An 18,592-nucleotide genomic window follows, 5' to 3' on the forward strand; every position below is an offset into this window, starting at 1 on the left:
TTTTCGTAGCATGTGTTGTTGTAAATACACATGCTCTTATTAGACGACATGCGTAGCCACATATCTCTGGCTTCAAGCCAGAAGCTCAACAAAATCTGCTTAACTTGCCATTTGATGGCAAACATCACTTCGGAACCTCAAGTTGACCAAAGGTTGGAGAAGTTAAAAAGATACAGACACAGCAAAAGCCATGGGTACGCTTCAAATAGCAACCCCAAGGGACACCTTTCAGAGACTTCAGTATTGAGGAAGTGTTGAACCACCCCTACGGGTACCCCTTCATCCTACCACAAGCAGCAACAAAGCCAAACCAATTCCATCAAAGGCATGTTCCAGAGGGGGGCATAAAGAAACACCACAGCAGGGGCAGAAGTAAATGAGGCACTGAGAAAGGAGCCTCTGCTAACAAACAGTGGCTCCCCCTCTCCCTCCCCAGACCATCTAACACCTGTCAGTGGCAGGCTTCAAGATTTCCAACCTGGTGGCAGGAAATCACAACAGATAGTCGAGTACTAGGCATGCTTCAACACGGATATTTCTTAGAACTCATTTCAGAACCGCCAAATATATATACGCCAATGCAAACATAAACTAAGCAGTGAGCACCAACATCTGCTACAGGAAGAGGTTCAAGCACGACTTTAAAAGGGCACTGCCGAGCTGGTACCCCAGAATCAGCAGGCTTCTTACTACACTTCCTCATACCAAAAAAGGACACTTCGCTCAGAGTCGTCCTGGACCTCAGGCCACTCAACTGATACATCCTGTCAGAACACTTTCACATGTTAACACCACAGGATGTTATACCTCTACTTCAAAAAGGCGAATACATGGCTGTGTTAGATCTCAGAGACGCCAACCTCCACATTCCTTTTCAGCCCGTCCACCAATATTACCTGGGTTCGTGGTAAACATTGCCAGTTCAAGGTATTTCTATGTAGTGTCACCACTGCCCCAAGGGTATTCACCAACTGTCTGACCATGGTCGTGGTACAGGGAATTTATACATTTCCCCGTCTGCAAGACTGTATGATCAAGAGCCTCCAACAATTCCTAAACCACACAGCCGGCCATTTCATTTCTCCACCATGTGGGCTTTACCATAAATGCGGTCAACCACCCCAGATACATCCCTTTCCTGGAGCATTCCTAACTCAGTCCGAGGCAGAGCTTGCCCAAGCCCACAAAGAATTAGAGCCTTTGGAGAGCTTGTACTTCTCTTTTAGGCACAAGGTCACCTCACTGTCAAGACAATAATGCACCTACTGGGAATGATTGCTTCTGGTATAGCAGTTGCTCCTCAAGCTCTGTTCACTTGCATCCCCTACAATAGTGCCTAGCAGCATAATGGTCACAAGCGGAGGGTCAGATGCAAGATCTGGTGTTGCTAATGGCCAGCACCTATCACCCTCTGCATTGGTGGAACAGTAACAATCTAGTTCGATGGCATCTGTCGCTGTAGATACGCATGTTTTGCATAGCTCGCCATCTGGTGTTGGGCCGGAGTGTTACAAGTTGTTTTTCTTCGAAGAAGTCTTTCGAGTCACGGGACCGAGTGACTCCTCCTTTTGTCTCCCATTGCGCATGGGCGTCGACTTCATCTTCGATTGTTTTTTTTCCGCCATCGGGTTCGGACGTGTTCCTGTCGCTCCGAGTTTCGGAACGGAAAGATAGCTAATTTCGGAAGATTTTCGTCGGTATTGTTGTATGTTCGGGATCGGCGTAGTTAGATTCAACACCGCGTCTAAGATCGAAGAGCTCCGGTGCCCTTCGGGGTAATTTTTTCGATCCCCCGTCGGGGCCTGGTCGGCCCGACCGCGTGCAGAAGAACGCCGATGGAACGGACCCCGTTCCGTTTCTGTCCCAAATGCCACAATAAATACCCCTATACAGACCAACACTTGGTCTGCAACCTGTGCCTGTCACCTGAGCACAGTGAAGACACCTGCGAGGCCTGTCGTGCGTTCCGGTCCCGAAAAACACTCCGAGACCGTCGAGCCAGAAGACTTCAGATGGCGTCCGCGCCGACAGCCCACCGGGAGTTCGAGGAACAAGAAGAGGAGGGAACCTTTTCGATCCAAGAATCGGACTCCGAAGGATTCGACGATACACAAACCGTGAGTAAGACGTCGAAAACCACTCAGAAGAAGATTTACAAGGCCCAGGGGACGCCACTGCCACCAGGCCATGGCTCGACCCATAAATTCGGTGACCGACCGTCGGCACCGAAAAAGGCCCAAACAGTGCCGAGATCGTCCGACTCCGGTCGAGACACCGGCACGCAGCCTTCTCGGGACCGAGAAAGTGCTGGAGACAAGCATCGACACCGATATACCGGTGTAGACACGGCTCGACGCCGAGACAGCGGCACCGAAGAAGATCGACGCCGAGAGGTTTCGGCCCCGAAAAACAAAAAAGGCACCTCGGAGCCGAAAAGAGATGCAGACAGGGTTTTGGTGCCAAAACAAACTGCAACCGACCCAGTTTCAGGCTCTTATACAGAAGAGCACTCGCTAACCTCCCAAATGCAAAAGCATAGGTTTGAGGAAGAGCTACACTCAACTGATGTAGACCATACGCAAAAGCGTATTTTCATACAGCAGGGGACAGGAAAAATAAGCACCCTTCCCCCTATTAGAAGAAAGAGAAGATTGGAGTTCCAAACTGAACAAACACCACAAACAAAAGTGGTGAAAAAAGTTACCCCACCACCCTCTCCTCCACCTGTGATTAACGTCTCACCAGCACAAACTCCATCACATTCCCCAGCTCACACCACCATGAGCCAGGGTGACCAAGATCAAGACGCATGGGACTTATACGACGCCCCAGTGTCAGATAACAGTCCGGAGGCATACCCTACGAAGCCATCTCCACCAGAGGACAGCACTGCGTATTCTCAAGTGGTGGCTAGAGCAGCACAATTTCACAATGTAAGCCTCCACTCAGAACAGGTCGAGGATGACTTTTTATTCAACACACTCTCCTCCACCCACAGCTCCTACCAAAGCCTGCCTATGCTCCCTGGTATGCTCCGGCACGCAAAAGAAATCTTTAAGGAGCCGGTCAAAAGTAGGGCAATCACACCAAGGGTGGAAAAAAAGTATAAGGCGCCTCCTACAGACCCGGCTTTCATCACTACACAGCTGCCACCAGACTCTGTCGTTGTAGGAGCAGCTAGGAAAAGGGCCAACTCCCACACATCTGGAGATGCACCACCCCCAGATAAAAAAAGCCGCAAGTTCGATGCAGCTGGTTAGAGAGTTGCAGCACAAGCTGCAAACCAGTGGCGCATCGCTAACTCCCAGGCACTACTTGTGCGCTATGACAGAGCCCATTGGGATGAGATGCAACATCTCATTGACCATCTGCCCAAGGACCTACAAAATAGGGCAAAACAAGTGGTTGAGGAGGGACAGACCATTTCCAACAACCAAATCCGCTCCTCCATGGACGCTGCAGATACAGCTGCACGGACAATTAATACATCTGTAACTATCAGAAGGCATGCATGGCTCCGAACGTCTGGATTTAAACCGGAGATTCAGCAAGCAGTTCTCAATATGCCTTTTAACGAAAAAGAACTGTTCGGTCCAGAAGTGGACACAGCGATTGAGAAACTCAAAAAAGACACGGACACTGCTAAAGCCATGGGCGCACTCTACTCCCCGCAGAGCAGAGGGAATTACAGCACATTCCGTAAAACACCCTTTAGAGGGGGGTTTCGGGGTCAGAGCACACAAGCCAGCACCTCACAGGCAACACCGTCCAGTTACCAGGGACAGTACAGAGGAGGTTTTCGGGGACAATATAGAGGAGGGCAATTCCCTAGGAATAGAGGAAAATTTCAAAGCCCCAAAACCCCTACTACTAAGCAGTGACTCACATGTCACTCATCCCCTCCACACAACACCAGTGGGGGGAAGACTAAGTCATTATTGCAAAGCATGGGAGGAAATCACTACAGACACTTGGGTTCTAGCAATTATCCAACATGGTTATTGCATAGAATTTCTACAATTCCCTCCAAACATACCACCAAAAGCACAAAATTTGACAAAACATCATTCCAGTCTCCTGGAGATAGAAGTGCAGGCACTATTGCAAAAGAATGCAATTGAATTAGTGCCAAACACACAAATAAACACAGGAGTTTACTCACTGTACTTTCTGATACCAAAGAAGGACAAAACGCTGAGACCAATCCTAGACCTCAGAATAGTGAACACATTCATCAAATCAGACCATTTTCACATGGTCACACTACAAGAAGTATTACCATTGCTAAAACTACACGACTACATGTCAACTTTAGACCTCAAGGACGCGGATTTCCATATACCAATACACCCATCGCACAGGAAATACCTAAGGTTTGTATTCAAAGGAATACATTACCAATTCAAGGTACTGCCTTTCGGATTAACAACCGCACCAAGAGTCTTTACCAAATGTCTAGCGGTAGTCGCTGCACACATCAGAAGGCAGCAAATACATGTGTTCCCATATCTAGACAACTGGCTAATCAAGGCCCATTCGTTAATAGAGTGCTCAAATCACACAAATCAGATCATACAAACCCTCTTCAAACTAGGGTTCACCGTCAACTTCACAAAATCCAACATTCTGCCGTGCAAGGTACAACAATACCTAGGAGCCATAATAGACACAACAAAAGGAGTAGCCACTCCAAGTCCCCAAAGAATTCAAAATTTCAACACCATCATACAACGCGTGTATCCAACACAAAAGATACAAGCAAAGATGGTATTACAACTCCTAGGCATGATGTCTTCATGCATAGCCATTGTCCCAAACGCAAGACTGCACATGAGGCCCTTACAACAGTGCCTAGCATCACAGTGGTCTCAAGCACAGGGTCATCTTCTAGATCTGTTGTTAATAGACCGCCAAACTTACCTCTCGCTTCTGTGGTGGAACAACATAAATTTAAACAAAGGGCGGCCTTTCCAAGACCCAGTGCCACAATACGTAATAACAACAGATGCTTCCATGACAGGGTGGGGAGCACACCTCGATCAACACAGCATACAAGGACAATGGAACGTACATCAAACAAAACTGCATATAAATCACCTAGAACTTCTAGCAGTTTTTCAAGCACTAAAAGCTTTCCAACCAATAATAGTTCACAAATACATTCTCGTCAAGACAGACAACATGACAACAATGTATTATCTAAACAAGCAAGGGGGGACGCACTCCACGCAGTTAAGCCTGCTAGCACAAAAAATTTGGCGTTGGGCAATTCACAACCAAATTCGCCTAATAGCACAATTTATACCAGGGATCCAAAATCAACTCGCAGACAATCTCTCTCGAGATCACCAACAGGTCCACGAATGGGAAATTCACCCCCAAATTCTGAACACCTATTTCAAACTCTGGGGAACACCTCAGATAGACTTGTTTGCGACGAAGGAGAACGCAAAATGCCAAAACTTCGCATCCAGATACCCACACAAACAGTCCCAAGGCAATGCCCTATGGATGAACTGGTCAGGGATATTTGCTTACGCTTTTCCTCCTCTCCCTCTCCTTCCTTACCTGGTAAACAAACTCAGTCAAAACAAACTCAAACTCATATTAATAGCACCAACTTGGGCGAGGCAACCCTGGTACACAACGCTGCTAGACCTATCAGTTGTACCCTGCATCAAATTGCCCAACAGGCCAGATCTGTTGACACAACACAACCAAAAGATCAGACACCCAGATCCAGCATCGCTGAATCTAGCAATCTGGCTCCTGAAATCCTAGAATTCGGGCACTTACAACTTACCCAAGAATGTATGGAAGTCATAAAGCAAGCCAGAAGGCCATCCACCAGGCACTGCTATGCAAGTAAATGGAAGAGGTTTGTTTGCTACTGCCATATTAATCAAATACAACCATTACACACAACTCCAGAACATGTAGTGGGTTACTTGCTTCACTTACAAAAATCTAACCTGGCTTTCTCTTCCATTAAAATACACCTTGCAGCAATATCTGCATACCTGCAGACTACCTATTCAACTTCCCTATATAAGATACCAGTCATTAAAGCATTCATGGAGGGCCTTAGGAGAATTATACCACCAAGAACACCACCTGTTCCTTCATGGAACCTAAATGTTGTCCTAACTAGACTTATGGGTCCACCTTTTGAACCCATGCACTCCTGCGAAATACAGTTCCTAACCTGGAAGGTTGCATTTCTCATCGCCATTACTTCCCTAAGAAGAGTAAGCGAGATTCAGGCGTTTACAATACAAGAACCTTTTATACAACTACACAAGAATAAGGTCGTCCTAAGGACTAATCCTAAATTTTTGCCAAAGGTTATTTCACCGTTCCATCTAAATCAAACAGTGGAACTTCCAGTGTTCTTTCCACAGCCAGATACCGTAGCTGAAAGGGCACTACATACATTAGATGTCAAAAGAGCATTAATGTATTACATTGACAGAACAAAGAACATCAGAAAGACTAAACAACTATTTATTGCATTTCAAAAACCTCATGCAGGAAACCCAATATCAAAACAAGGTATAGCCAGATGGATAGTTAAATGCATTCAAATCTGCTACCTTAAAGCTAAACGACAGCTGCCCATTACACCAAGGGCACACTCAACCAGAAAGAAAAGTGCTACCATGGCCTTTCTAGGAAACATCCCAATGCAAGAAATATGTAAGGCAGCCACATGGTCTACGCCTCACACATTCACCAAGCACTACTGTGTAGACGTGTTATCCGCACAACAAGCCACAGTAGGTCAAGCCGTATTAAGAACATTATTTCAAACTACTTCAACTCCTACAGGCTGAGCCACCGCTTTTGGGGAGATAACTGCTTACTAGTCTATGCAAAACATGCGTATCTACAGCGACAGATGCCATCGAACTGAAAATGTCACTTACCCAGTGTACATCTGTTCGTGGCATCAGTCGCTGTAGATTCGCATGTGCCCACCCGCCTCCCCGGGAGCCTGTAGCAGTTTGGAAGTTACCTTCAACTATTTGTATATGTATCATCTCAACCTTAAATAGGTACATACTTAGTCACTCCATTGCATGGGCACTATTACTACAATTCAACTCCTACCTCACCCTCTGCGGGGAAAAACAATCGAAGATGGAGTCGACGCCCATGCGCAATGGAGACAAAAGGAGGAGTCACTCGGTCCCGTGACTCGAAAGACTTCTTCGAAGAAAAACAACTTGTAACACTCCGGCCCAACACCAGATGGCGAGCTATGCAAAACATGCGAATCTACAGCGACTGATGCCACGAACAGATGTACACTGGGTAAGTGACATTTTCATTGCATAGCAGGGCTTTTCAAGTTTTCTACAAATACCTGACAGGCCAGGTGGAGAGTTCACCTCAGTCACAACACAGTTCAGGGTTTATGTACTTTAACCCAGCAAGCTTACTACATCAACTATTTGGAGCTTTTGGTGGTCCACCATGCTCTTAAAGCATTCCTGATGCTTATTGTCAACAAAGTGGTCCTCATCGGGCCCGAGAACATGGCTGCCATGCACTACCTACAAAACACGAGGTTACACAATCCGTCTCTGTCTCCTAACACTGTCAATTTTGCATTGGTCCATTCACCACCATATTTACCTGATGGAAAAATACTTAGGGTCCACAATGACTTTGCGGACCTGTTCAGCAGGACGCAATAACAAGTCCACGACTGGAATGGCACCCACATATCTTACTAGTGTATTTGAACTGTGGGGAACAACCAACATGGATCTGTTTGCCCCCATTGAGAACGCAAAATGTTCAAACTTTTCCTTCAAGTACTCGCAGCCATGTTCCCTGGGCAATGCTCTACAGATCAATTGGTCAGGGACATTTGCTTATGCTTTTCCACCTCTCCCTCTCCTTCCAAAGGCGATATAGAAGATGCAGCAAACTTCACAAACCTCATACAGTGCCCCCCATCTGGGCAAGACAGCCATGATACTCTGCCCTATTAGAAATGTCCTACATAGGAAGCTCCGCAACCTTTTTACCCGAGCCCAAGAACCAAACAGACACCCAGATCCTGAACAACTGAATCTTGCAATTTGGCACCTGATATCTTATAATTTGGCTACTTAGTCTTTCCTCAATAATGTATGGACATCCTGAAGGAGCATCGTAGACCCACTGCATATGCTTGTTATCCTGCCACATTTGTCCACTACTGCACTGCATATAAGAGATCCTCTTACGTCTGCTGTTCTGGACATCATTACCCACTTACCTCATTTACAGAAGGCAGAAATATTGCATTCAGCAGCTAAAGTGGCATACATGCAGGACAGGCAACATTCCTCCCTTTTCCACATACTAGTTGTTAAATCTTTCATAAAGGGCCTTAAAAAGTTCCCCTCCAAGAGTACCAAGAGCTATGCTATAGAATCTTAATGTTGTACTCAACCAGACTCATGGTTCCCCTATTTGATCCAATACATTCCTGTGACCTACACTTTCTTTCCTGTAAGGTAATTTGTTTGAAGACCATAACTTCTTTACGGAACCTTTCATACAGGTTCATAAAGACCATTAGTTCCTCAGGACAAACACCAAATTCCTTCCCAAGATAGTTTCCCAGTTCCACATCAGTCAGACCATAGAACACTCAGTTTATTTTAAACACCCAGACTCTGTAGCAGAGAGGGCCCTGCATACTCTGGATGTAAAACATGCTCTCATGCTGCACTGATAGAACAAACCTTTTTTTTTAAAGTATAAGCTATTTTAAGCTCTTGTAAAACCTCACAAGGGACAAGGTGGATAGGTAAATGTATCCAGACTTGCTATCCCAAGGAAACACAAATCTCCCTGTAACACATAGAGCCCATTCTGCCAGAAAGAAAGCACTGTCTGTGGCCTTCTTAGTAAAATGTCATTAGCCAACATTTGTAAAGCAGCTACTTGGTCAACTCTCAAACATTTACTAAACATTATTGTGTGGCTGAACTTGCTAGACAACAAGTAACGGTAGTCCAAACGGTACAGAGGACATAACTCCAGACATCTACATCTTCCACATGCAAGCCACCACTTATGAGGAGGTACTGTTTTGCAGTCTATGCAGAGATAAAAGAAACTTGGGTCCACCAGGCCTCATTCCACTTGGAAAAAAGGAGCCACTATGACTTTCCTTTGAAATATATCCATAGTTGACATTTGAAAGGCAGCTACCTGGTCCACTTCACACATGTTCACAAAGCCCTACTGCATGAATGTCTTCGCTCGCCAAAAAGTTGGCCAAGCTGTTCTAAGACCTCTGTTTCAGAGTTCTGCAACATCCACTGACCAATCATCACTTAGAGTACTGCTTTACAGTCCATGCAGATACACAAGCACACATAATTTAAACTCCTTATCCACACCAACAAAGCTTTCTGCAACACTGGCCATTCCTACCTGAAAAGCTGCATTCTCTTTCACCAGCCTTCTAGACTCCTCCATTCTATTGTTCTCTCATTTGCACACACCCCACGCACACACGAAAGCAGTGCAGGCATCCTCACCTTCTAATACCTGGCACCTAAAGCCTGGAATGACCTCCTGCATCACATTAGAGCCCTCACTCTTCTTGACTTTCACAAGAACCTGAAGACCTGGCTTTTTGAGTAAGCCTCCAGTGCTGGCATCATGCACCCACTTCAGAGTGCCTGAATACCCTCACTGGTGATTAGTGCACTAAAAAAATGCAGATAACATAATGTAACATAACTCTTCCAGTTCTAGTGCTGCAATTGATAATTGTGTTACCAAGCAACCAGTTGTGTGTAAATGTGCTGCAGCAGGATGGCCATCCCTCAGGGACATGCTTGATGGTGCACAGTGCTCTTGACATTGATGTTTAAACCATGCATAAACTTGGTGTGCCAGTTTACATAGGCACGAGGTAAATCATGTTGCACCACGGTTGCATGCTGAACTCGTACAAGCATTTTGTTCATACCAGTAACTGCTATCTATCTGGCTTGCTAGACAAAAGGATGACCACAAAGCCCCTTGAATATTGCTTGTTATACTTGGTCAGACAAACTGCGTGCTCCTGTTCCAATAGACTCCTCAAATCTCGGAAAAATGCTTTCTCCTTCCCCTTTCCTTCGTTCCCATTGCCCACTTGTCACCAGTATAGCAAACAGGGACACAGTATACGATGCTTGAAAGAAGTAAGTTTATTCAACAAAGAGAAAATAGTCTGAACAGGAACAGGAGGTGTGGCACCACTAAATCACAAAACTCTCTTCTGATTCACTTCCATGCACTGCACATTCCGCCTACACTAACTGCACGTTTGTCAGCCCACACATGCCAATGTCCCACTGCATCTACACATACTCAACTCCAACAAATGTCATCGTTCACTGTGCCGCAAACAGTGCAGACTTTGGTCCTCTCACATAAGCAGATGGAAGGCCCTGCTCAGCCACCTCCGTGGCACCACCCTCACTGGTAAGATAGACAGTCTTCACAGTGTGGCATGTATCATCAGAGGCTTGAAGAAGTTGAATCACATCACTCCCCACACTGAAGAAACTATATTGCTTCCCCACCCAAGCTTGTATCCTCTCTGTATCATACAAAATATAATTTTACTCTAGATGCTATTTACAAAGCCTTACGCTCATTATGGAAACTATTTGAAGATCAGCCCCATTGCTCCAGTACGAGCTATAAATATGTCTAGTGAGGATCCTCCTTGAGGTTAATAGTTGACTCCCTTGATCTGGTATGTGTTGCAGCACAGAAAAGAGGGTGCTGTGCAAGCAGTTCTACTTAATAGATAGGTGTATATAGTGCTATACACTAATTGATTTTGGATCTGTAAAATGTATCTGCTTGTGAGAGGAAGCCACTTGCACATATATATTTGGGTAAGGTGGCAAACATTTTACCTTTCGGTCCAACATAGTGTGATTGCGAAATAGCTAAAAAGAAATGCGAGGAAATACTTACAGTTCAAGTAGTACCAAGAATAAATTCTTAAGCATGTTAATCAAATCAAAATGTAGGTAATTTTGTAATTCATGTTAGAATAGGTTGTTAACAGATTCTACCAATAGAAGGAGTGGATTGGTAGCTAAGGTGACCAAACATAGGTGTCATGTGTAAAAATGATCTGTAGTGTGTGTGTGTGTGTGTGTGTGTGTGTGTGTGTGTGTGTATATATATATATATATATATATATGCTCAATGGCATGTGTAGCTGCAGATACACATGCTGTGCACTGTTCCTGCCATCTAGTGTTGGGCTCGGAGTGTTACAAGTTGTTTTTCTTTGAAGAAGTCTTTTCGAGTCACGGGACCGAGTGACTCCTCCCTTTCGGCTCCATTGCGCATGGGCGTCGACTCCATCTTCGATTGTTTTCTTTCCGCCATTGGGTTCGGACGTGTTCCTCTTCGCTCCGTAATTCGAATCGGGAAAACTCAGAAAATCATCAAAATCCGTCGGTATTGTTTGCGTTCGGGACGGGGTTATTACAAACACATCGGCACTGACAACAAGACCGCTTACAAATAGAGGTCCAAGCATTACTAGCAAAACAAGCCATAGAACTAGTGCCTTATCACCAGAAAGGAACAGGGGTTTACTCCCTATATTTCATTATTCCAAAAAAAGACAAAACGTTAAGGCCTATCCTAGATCTCAGAACGTTAAATCTCTTCATCAAATCAGATCATTTCCACATGGTAACACTACAGGACGTCGTTCCCTTACTAAAACAAGGGGAATACATGGCAACACTGGATCTAAAAGATGCGTATTTTCACATACCCATTCATCCATTTCACAGGAAATACCTCAGGTTTGTAATACAAGGCAAACATTACCAATTCAAAGTGTTGCCCTTCGGGATAACAACAGCACCCAGGGTATTTACAAAATGCCTAGCCGTAGTAGCAGCTCATATAAGGAGACATCACATGCACGTATTTCCGTATCTAGACGATTGGCTAATAAAAGCCAACACTCAACACCAATTTCAAATTCACACGCAATATGTAATACATACTCTACACAAACTAGGGTTTTCTATAAATTACCAAAAATCTCATTTACAACCATCCCAAATACAGCAATTCTTGGGAGCCACACTCAACACACAAAAAGCAATTGCCACTCCAAGTCCACAGAGAGTTCAATCGTTTCAAAATATAAGATCAAGCATACAGCCAAAACAACACACGGTCAGGTTTGTGATGAAACTACTAGTCATGATGTCCTCATGCATAGCTATTGTCCCAAACGCAAGATTACACATGCGGCCCTTACAACAGTGCCTAGCAAGACAATGGACGCAGGCACAGGGTCATCTCCAAGATGTAGTGTTGATAGACCGCCAAACACACTTTTCGCTTCAATGGTGGAACCCTGTAAATTTAAACAAAGGGCAGCCTTTTCAAGACCCAGTGCCTCATGCCATTATCACAACAGACGCCTCCATGATTGGGTGGGGAGCACACCTCAACAATCACAGCATACAAGGTCAGTGGGACAGTCAACAAAAACAACTTCACATAAATCTCTTAGAACTGCTAGCAGTCTTTCTAGCACTAAAAGCTTTTCAACCCCTTCTAGTCCACAAACACATTCTTGTGAAAACAGACAATATGACAACAATGTACTATCTAAACAAACGGGGGGACACACTCGTCACAACTGTGCCTCCTGGCACAAAAATTTTGGCATTGGGCAATTCACAACAACATTTGCCTCATACTGCAATATATACCAGGCATTCACAATCAGCTAGCCGACAATCTCAGTCGAGATCACCATCAAGCTCATGAGTGGGAAATAAAATCCCAGATACTACAAAAATACTTTCACCACTGGGGGACACCAGACATAGATCTATTCGCAATAAAATGCCAAATGCCAAAACTTTGCATCCAGATACCCACACCCTCAGTCCAAGGGCAATGCTCTGTGGATCGATTGGTCAGGGATATTTGCTTACTCTTTTCCTCCTCTCCCACTCATTCCTTTTCTAGTCAAGAAACTGAGTCAAAACAAACTCAAACTAATACTTATAGCACCAACGTGGGCTCGCCAACCGTGGTACACCACACTGTTGGACCTCTCACTAGTACCTCACATCAAACTCCCAAACAGACCAGATCTGTTAACACAACACAAACAACAGATCAGACACCCCAATCCAGCATTGCTCGACCTAGCATTCTGGCTCCTGAATTCTTAGAATTTGGCTATCTAAACCTTTCAAATGAGTGTATGGAAGTCATTAAACAGGCAAGGAAACCAACAACAAGGCATTATTATGCTAATAAATGGAAAAGGTTTGTTTTCTACTGCCAAGCAAACCAAATCACACCGTTAGATGCCTCCATACAAAACATTGTGAGTTATTTACTACACCTACAAAAAGCAAATCTCGCTTTTTCCTCCATCAAAATTCATCTCACTGCAGTCTCTGCTTACCTGCAGATTAAACATACAAAGTCACTTTTTAGAATACCAGTTATTAAAGCCTTTATGGAAGGACTGAAAAGGATCATAGCTCCAAGAACCCCACCAGTGCCCTCGCGGAATCTTAATATTAATATACTTACACGACTCTTGGGCCCATCTCTTGAACCCATGCATTCTTGCCAAATCCAATTCTTAACCTGGAAGGTAGCATTTCTAATAGCCATCACTTCACTACGAAGAGTTAGTGAAATACAGGCGTTCACTATCGAAGAACCATTTATACAAGTACACAAACATAAAGTGGTTCTCCGCACTAATCCAAAATTTCTACCAAAAGTAATTTCACTGTTTCATTTAAACCAAACCGTGGAACTCCCAGTCTTCTTCCCACAGCCAGACTGAGTAGCAGAAAGAGCACTGCATACATTAGATATAAAAAGAGCACTAATGTACTATATAGACAGAACAAAACCATTTCGTAAAACTAAGCAATTGTTCGTTGCTTTCCAAAAACCCCATGCTGGTAACCCCATATCCAAACAGGGCATAGCCAGATGGATAGTCAAATGCATACAAACCTGTTACCTGAAAGCTAAAGGAGAGTTACTCATTACACCAAAAGGCACACTCCACTAGAAAGAAAGGAGCAACAATGGCCTTTCTAGGTAACATACCAATTACAGAGATTTGTAAGGCAGCCACTCGGTCTACACCTCATACGTTTACCAAACACTACTGTGTAGATGTGTTAGCAACATAACAAGCCACAATAGGACAGGCTGTACTAAGAACATTATTTCAAACAACTTCAACTACTACAGGCTGACCACCGCTTTGGGGAGGGTTACTGCTTTGTAGTCTTTGCACAGCATGTGTATCTGCAGCTACACATGCCATCGTACGGAAAATGTCACTTACCCAGTGTACATCTGTTCGTGGCATGTACCGTTGCAGATTCACATGTGCCCTCCCACCTCACCGGGATCCTGTAGCCGTTTAAGTCGCAATTGTAGATTGTATATATGTAAATAAAGATTCCTTTTGCACAAACTATGTACATACATATCTATTCTATTGCATGGACATCTTTAGTATTCTTATTCTACCACTCCTACCTCACCCTATGCGGAAAAACAATCTAAGATGGAGTCGATGCCCATGTGCAATGGAGCCGAAAGGGAGGAGTCACTCGGTCCCGTGACTCGAAAATACTTCTTTGAAGAAAAACAAATTGTAACACTCCGAGCCTAACACTAGATGGCAGGAACAGTGCACAACATGTGAATCTGCAGCGGTACATGCCACAAACAGATGTACACTGGGCAAGTGACATTTTCCATATATATATATACTGCATTGATAAAGTATGGGCAAAGGTATTTGCAACCACTGTTTCTAAATCATTTGAATGTAGTGTCTGTTTAAATATGTATGTTCTCTGATTGCTCAATAGCAAATACATTTTTCACAGACATTATTATTTCATCTGTGTTTTGGTGATTGATGCTTTGTAATCATGTTTTTCTCAGGATGCATTAAATGTATAGTCATACTGCCGAAAGGTGCTAGAATTGTTTAATGAAAGTAACTGGAGCTATGATTTGAAGTACAGTCGTTGACCTATTCAGATTATAGCAGCCCAGTTTAGGGTGTCTTCTTTTAAACTGCATCATCCCTACTGAGAAGTATGAGTACTGGTCTGTTGCTTGCTGCTTCTCACTCTCTCATTGCATTATACATCTTCAAGTAGGAAGTTCAGACTCAACTGCAGTTCAGTCATTTCCCACCTACAAATGCCACTATTGTCTATGTATGTGAGCACATGCTTTTGAAACTCTTTCATTCACACACGCGCACACACACATTCATTCTCCCACAGGCAGTAAACAGTATACAAAATTAATCTTCATAATCACCTTTCAATTATTTTACCATTTCTGATCCATTTGCTTTGTTAGTGCTTGTTTAGTGTGCAATCTTTTTTTCTGTGTTCCTACTTCTGGTTTATGGACTTTGTTCTCCTTTCCCACTTCTCCTTTGTCTCACCCACTCCCCATTTGTAGAGAATCACAGGCTCTCTAGGTGGCCTCTTTGAATTCTCTCTCTTTGTTCCTTCTCTTCTTGCTCAAATTCTCGTTTTCTTTTCTTTTTCAGTCACCTGAAGAAAGAGAGTGATAAACCATTGTAAGAAGAACACCAATCATAGAGGAAAATGAGCTCACTGGGTCCAGCATCTCACTGAGGGCAGGGAAAGAAAGGACACCGACTGAGTGGATGAACATACCTGCACTCACGTTGAGGGGCAGCAGGCAGATCAGCGCAAGTGGATGGATGTTCAGATGTGGGTGCAGAATCACCCCATCCATGCAGAATTCAGGGAAGAGGAAAGGAAAACAGTGACATGGGGGAGAGTTTCTGAGTCTTTGGGTCCTTCTCTTCCGATCGTAGTGCCCGTTCCACTGTGGATTGTATCTTTCTCCTGTCCAATTCCTAAATGTTGCAGTTAGTTGTGTGATGATATAACCGTGCTTCATGAAGATTTGCAGCCTCCACACAAAACCTGCCCCTCCCCATATCTGCATATGTCCTTTAAAAGCAAAAGAACACTAAATATGAAGGTGCAACTTTTATTATTACTCGTTCTATATAAATATAAATATGAGATGGTAAGGCAGTGCTTCTCAGTGGCACATCAGTATTTCTGTCAAGCAGTTGAAAAAGGGTGAAGATGTGTGGAGGAGGCCCTGTGTTACTTCCTGATGATTCCTGGAGTATGTCTTGGAGAGTGGAGGGAGAAAGGAAGAAAGACAGGGTTAGCACTTAACTTCCATTAAATGTGGAAGTCTAAAAAACATTGGAAAAATAAGCTTGATGGTGGGACACAGCTGTAGAGCAGATGTCTTCTCCTGGCCAAATGGACATTTACTAAACAGACTTGCCACCCTTGAAGGCTTGCAGTAAACTTGTGTAACCTAAGTTATTAGCAGACTCTGTGCTGTGATCTGAATTTCCTGGCACAAATAAGGAAGGTTACTGTTGGCATAGTTCGATAGTGGTATGTCTACAGTTTGGGCATTCATCCTCTCATTGCCCTTTGGTTGATAGTGATGAAGGAAGGACAGGTGCATCTGTATCTTGACTGTTACCTGACAATCTGTTTCTTCTGGTATTGCTTTTGCCGACCTGAAAGAGCAACTACCCGTGCTGCCAACCAAGGAATGTACTGGCACAAGCTCCTATACTGTGCTGAAGAAGCTGTTACTCCTGTGGTGTTAGAAGAAACATCATAACGCAAGCTTCTTTCTCCAAACTGAGATTGTTGCTGCTGAACTGAAAGACCATCCACTCATGCTGTGTTTGGAGAATTCCATTACAAAACAAGAACACTTGCAGTCACCTGCAATAGAATAATCTCCGTACTGCTACCCATAAATTCTGTGACTCTGCTGAAAAAGCAGCACCTCACACTACATTAGGTGGAGAGTTCTGCTGCATTCTTTAGACTGACAAGCGTTGCTGTGGGAATGAAGCAGCTCACTGCCTCTGGTTCCAGGTGGAGATTCGTAATCCATTTCTCAGACTACTAGCCAAGAAGTCGATCGCTGAGCTGGAAGAGCAGCATGATGTTCTGTGCGAAGAGGACAGTCTTGCTACATTCTTCAAACCACTGCCCAAGCACTAGACCTCTTAGGTGAATGTGGTAGCTACCTTGCGAGGAGAGAGTCCTGTTTACCTCCATGGTGTCAGAAAAGACTATCACAGAGCATAGGTACCTCCCCCTGGACTTTGGTGGCAGAATCCTTAGCCTCTGGCCTGGGAAGTCCTGCCCTGTCTTCTCCTTGCTGTTCCCCGGTAGCACTTGCAAGTTGTTTTTTGTTTCTTCCCTGTGCACAGCCTCCCCTATAATCCTCCCCCCTCCTGCCCCCGTTCTTCATCTCCACGCTGTTAAAATAAATAAACTGGCCATTCTGACTGTTTTGACATCAGCCAGGTACTTGGGGCAGGGAAGTTGTAAATGGGAATCTAATGGAACCTTGATGTGAGTGCTTTACCAGTGCCTATACAGTCATGTGGGGTATGGCATGGGTGGGTGTGATGGCAGGAATAGCAGTGCATCACAGAGGTATAGTCCAGATCCCACAAATGTAGAAGCAGCTGCTGATACAAGGTAAGACCTGTCTTACAAACACTAACTTCTGCTCTTTTGAAGGATTTTCTGCTCTGACAGGTAGAAGAACTGTAAGTGCACAACAAGCCACTGTGGTCATGTTACTTCTTCTCTACACTTGGGTTTTGGCCGTGTTCCCCTAAAAAAGGAATTCTTGCTGGGGTCCTTAACTTGTACCTGTGCATATGCCTTCAGTGTCAAAGAGGTGGTCCTCAGCATCAAAATGTCATCATGGTTGATTAGAGCTTTTACAACCCCAAAGCTTCTACCTGCTTTAACTCTCAATGTTCCCCATTGGAAGTGAGAACCTCCATAACAAAACAATCCAACCCCTGTCACTCCTTGTAAAATGAAAGCCTATGAAGAAAGAATATTTTTGTTGTCTCACATATTTTGCACCACACTGAAATCTCCCTTTTGAGTACAGAATCAACCTCTTGATGTTTCCCCAAAGAACAGCCATTTGGGTATCAATTTGGGGTCCTTTCTGTGATCCCATCCCCTTCTGCAGTTGATGGTGACTTCACAATGCTTCTCTGCTCGACCTTCAGATTTCTTTTTTCTGTCTATTCTTTTGGTTAAGGAATCAAGAAAGTCCAAGAATTGAAAATAAAGAACTATGGATTGTCCTGTGTGCCAAAGATGACAGTGGTCTCAAACAGTCCTCATGATCGATGACAAGTCGTATTGGGAAAAGTGCCTGGTTTTGTTTGTTTTATAATTACCCTGCCACACAGAGAAATTGAGTGGTTTACATCACTATTTCGAAATGCCTGGTTTCTGTTGAAAGTAGTTTCTTTTGTGCTGGTTGGTTGCTTGGAATGATGAGCACAAGCCGATCAACAATTCCTGCAGATAACAATGACCGAATGCACCAAGTGTGGAAGAGGGTTCTTCTGAATACTTTCCAAGTCCAGAAACCTTTGGGAAGAAGGGCTATACTTGGAGAAGTTTCAACA

General features: G+C 44.2%; 1 protein-coding gene across 3 annotated transcripts in view; it reads left to right on the forward strand.

The window, feature by feature from the left end:
* The window catches only part of ATN1 (atrophin 1), a 136,880-nt gene extending 118,604 nt beyond the window's left edge, over positions 1-18,276 (forward strand). For all 3 annotated transcript variants that reach the window (XM_069243071.1, XM_069243070.1, XM_069243069.1), the window contains exon 10: positions 15,620-18,276. In XM_069243071.1, the coding sequence (XP_069099172.1) occupies positions 15,620-15,653 (34 nt within the window). In that variant the 3' untranslated portion in view covers positions 15,654-18,276. The remainder of the gene's footprint in view (positions 1-15,619) is intronic.
* The last annotated feature ends 316 nt before the right edge of the window (positions 18,277-18,592 follow it).

Source organism: Pleurodeles waltl, chromosome 7 (assembly GCF_031143425.1).
Source record: "Pleurodeles waltl isolate 20211129_DDA chromosome 7, aPleWal1.hap1.20221129, whole genome shotgun sequence".
NCBI lineage: Eukaryota > Metazoa > Chordata > Amphibia > Caudata > Salamandridae > Pleurodeles > Pleurodeles waltl.